Genomic DNA, 2,670 nt, shown 5'->3' with positions numbered 1-2,670 from the left:
AGCCCCCTTCGCCATGGGCCCCCTCCGCTGTGCTCCCCGAGCGCCCTCAGGAGCGCGCCGGGGCACCGCCTGGTCAGCCGAGGGCAGTGGGTGGACAGGGTGGAGGCCACATAAACCGTTTATTCTGTGGAGCCGAGGTGTGAACCAGTGGCCGGGGAACTGGGGAGCCTCCTTAACCAGGGAGAAGGCGTCCACGCGCCCACGTGCCAGAGCTTCAACGGGGAAGGAGCGTGGGAGGGACCGCGCGCGCGGGGAGACACCAGGCACCGTGAGCACCTGAGCGCCGCCTCCAGGGGCTGACACAGCAGGAGACAGAGGGCGCGAGGGGTGGCAGTGCTGGGGACCCCTGGGGAGCCTTGCTGGGCCACAGCACCAGGGCGTCCTGGCCTGGAGGGCAGTACTTGGGTCCTATGCAGAAGATGGCAGTAAACTTGGCGAGAGGCCCAGGAAGGGCATGTAGAGGGGTGAGGGCCACAGAGAGCCTCCAGGGACAGCCTGGGTGACTACTCGGAGGACGCAGAGTAGGGGGACCACCCATGGCGGGGGGGCGGGGAGGTAGGTCTTGTGCTGGCAAGGGGCTGCGGGAAGAATAGGGTCTGGGTCAAGTGGAAAGGTGGAGGATGAAGGGGAGGCAGCACCCCGCTAGTGCTCCCAGGACAAGCTGGGGGGGGGGCGGGGTGCAGCTCTAGGAGAGCCCAGGGACAGGCTGCAGCTGGTGAAGGTCTCAGGTCAGGCCATGGAGGCTGAGGGTCAGCAGAGGGCCCAGGTGGAGGGACTTGGGTGGGACTGGCAGGAAGGGGCACTGCTCACACCTGGTGGCTGCCTCGGCCATGTGGAACCCTGGGACGAAAGAGCCAGCTGGCCTCTCAGGCTTGCAATGTCCAGCCCTCCCCCCTGCGCCCCCAGCTCTGGAGGACGGGCATGGCTCCCCAGGCTATCCCAGCGGAGGCACCTGAGAGCCACAGGACCTGGCCAGCTCCTCTGAACAAGTTGCATTTAAAAATATATATATATTTATTGATTTCAGAGAGGAAGGGAGAGAGAGAGAGAGAAACATCAGCGATGAGAGAGAACTATGATCGGCTGCCTCCTGCACGCCCCATGCTGGGGATGGAGCCTGCAACCCGGCTCAGTGTGCCCTGACCTGACCGGGAATCAAACCGTGACTCCTGGTTCATAGGTCAATGCTCAACCACTGAACCACGCTGGCCAGGCACCAGCTGCATTTTTGCTCAAGCAACAGGGCACAGGGAGGTGCCCGCAACCCTCCAATGTTTCAGGGGCATTAGCCCGAGAGCCCTCAGCATGAACCCAGAGCTTCAGCGTAGCTCTGCTTCTCAGTAGGGCACAGCCTCGGAGCAAGGTGACCCAGAGGCCTGCAGGCAGCTGCAGGAAGGCCTGATCTGGGAGGCCAGGACGGGTGGGCTCGTCAAGGTGGGCCTGGAGCTGGCGGTGGTCTGTGCAGGTGCCTCAGGTGGGTGCAGCCCCCTCCGCCTGTGGCTCTGGAGATAGCTCCCGCTCCTGCTGCTCCCGCAGGCACTGCTCCTGCTCCTGGCGGTCCAGCTCCTGCAGCTGCCGCTCCACATCCTCAGGCACCTGCACTTCCAGCAGGTTTTCCATGCCACGCTCCGGCTCATCCCCAATAAGCACCTGCAGCAGCGGAGGCAGGTGAGCAGGCGCTGGCACACCGTGGGCACGCCCCCATCCCCCTCCTCCCCCCAAACCCCGCACCCACCTGGATGAGTTTCTCACAAGTCCCCCGCACATCAGACTCAGGCTCCCAGTTGTGCAGCTCTCGGAGAATCAGGTAGGCTCCCTGGTCCCTCACCTGCTGCCGACCAGGTGCTGTGGCCGTCAGCTGAGAGAGAGCTGACGTTAGTTAGATGTCAGCGTATATGTTGGGGGGTGGGGTTCCTGCAGCGGGACCCCTGCTCACCAGCATGATGGCCTCAATGAGCATCTTCCGGATGTCAGCGTCAGGCTCCCGCTGCTTGTCTGGTGGCAGGTACTGCAGGTCCACGGGCAGCCCTAGGGGTGGATGTGGGAGTCCTTGGGTCCCTGTGCTGGGCCACCGGGCCAGACCCCACCTTTGTCAGCCCCATCTGTGCTCAGCCACTCTCGCTAGGAGGTTTCAGAAGGGGCCCTGATGGGGACAATCCCTCCCCCTCCCACTCCTGTCCTCCGCTCCTGCTAAGCCAAGCCTGAGGCTCCACCTAAGCCACTCACGCTCCATCTCCTCCTCAGAGAAGTCCTCAGGCCCAGCCAGGGGCAGTAGCAAGAAGGGGAGAATGTCCACCTCGGGCCCCAGCAACCATTCGTGGTGTCCTGGAGGGGGTAAGAGACGGGGATGGGGGCCACTCCAGTCTAGAGGGGCCCTAGAATTCAGTCTCCCCCTCCATTGCCCCCCAATCGCAACGCCCCCGCCCCCAATCACTCACGGTGCTCGAAGCAGCAGTTTCGCAGCGTCCCCACGACCCCGCCCCTGCGCACTGTGGAGTCCGGGTACTGGGTGAGGGGCAGCAGCCGCTGGACCACGCACCTGAAGGGAGGAGCCACTCAGTACTGTCCCTGCTCACTCCCCTCCCCGCGGGCCGCCTGGGGCGCACCTGTCCCGGTCCAGCAGGAAGGCCCTCGCCGCGGGTCGCTGGCTGAGGTTGGAGAGCACTGGGC

At 64.6% G+C, this 2,670-nt stretch overlaps 2 protein-coding genes across 2 annotated transcripts in view; one reads left to right on the top strand and one right to left on the bottom strand.

The window, feature by feature from the left end:
• The window catches only part of LOC102262989 (testis-specific serine/threonine-protein kinase 5-like), a 3,439-nt gene extending 2,483 nt beyond the window's left edge, over window positions 1–956 (top strand). Inside the window, exon 5 of the mRNA XM_005865085.1 lies at window positions 907–956. Coding sequence (XP_005865147.1) covers window positions 907–956 — 50 coding nt within the window. The remainder of the gene's footprint in view (window positions 1–906) is intronic.
• A 187-nt stretch (window positions 957–1,143) lies between these two features.
• HGH1 (HGH1 homolog) overlaps window positions 1,144–2,670 on the bottom strand; it is a 2,371-nt gene continuing 844 nt past the window's right edge. Inside the window, exons 2-7 of the mRNA XM_005865084.2 lie at window positions 2,607–2,664; window positions 2,439–2,539; window positions 2,227–2,325; window positions 1,937–2,028; window positions 1,736–1,858; window positions 1,144–1,650 (exon numbers count right to left, since the gene is read on the bottom strand). Of these exons, the coding sequence (XP_005865146.1) occupies window positions 1,471–1,650; window positions 1,736–1,858; window positions 1,937–2,028; window positions 2,227–2,325; window positions 2,439–2,539; window positions 2,607–2,664 (653 nt within the window). The 3' untranslated portion in view covers window positions 1,144–1,470. The remainder of the gene's footprint in view (window positions 1,651–1,735; window positions 1,859–1,936; window positions 2,029–2,226; window positions 2,326–2,438; window positions 2,540–2,606; window positions 2,665–2,670) is intronic.

This window comes from Myotis brandtii, unplaced genomic scaffold (assembly GCF_000412655.1).
Source record: "Myotis brandtii unplaced genomic scaffold, ASM41265v1 scaffold1956, whole genome shotgun sequence".
Classification (NCBI taxonomy): domain Eukaryota; kingdom Metazoa; phylum Chordata; class Mammalia; order Chiroptera; family Vespertilionidae; genus Myotis; species Myotis brandtii.
This window is presented reverse-complemented; position numbering and strand designations above follow the sequence as displayed.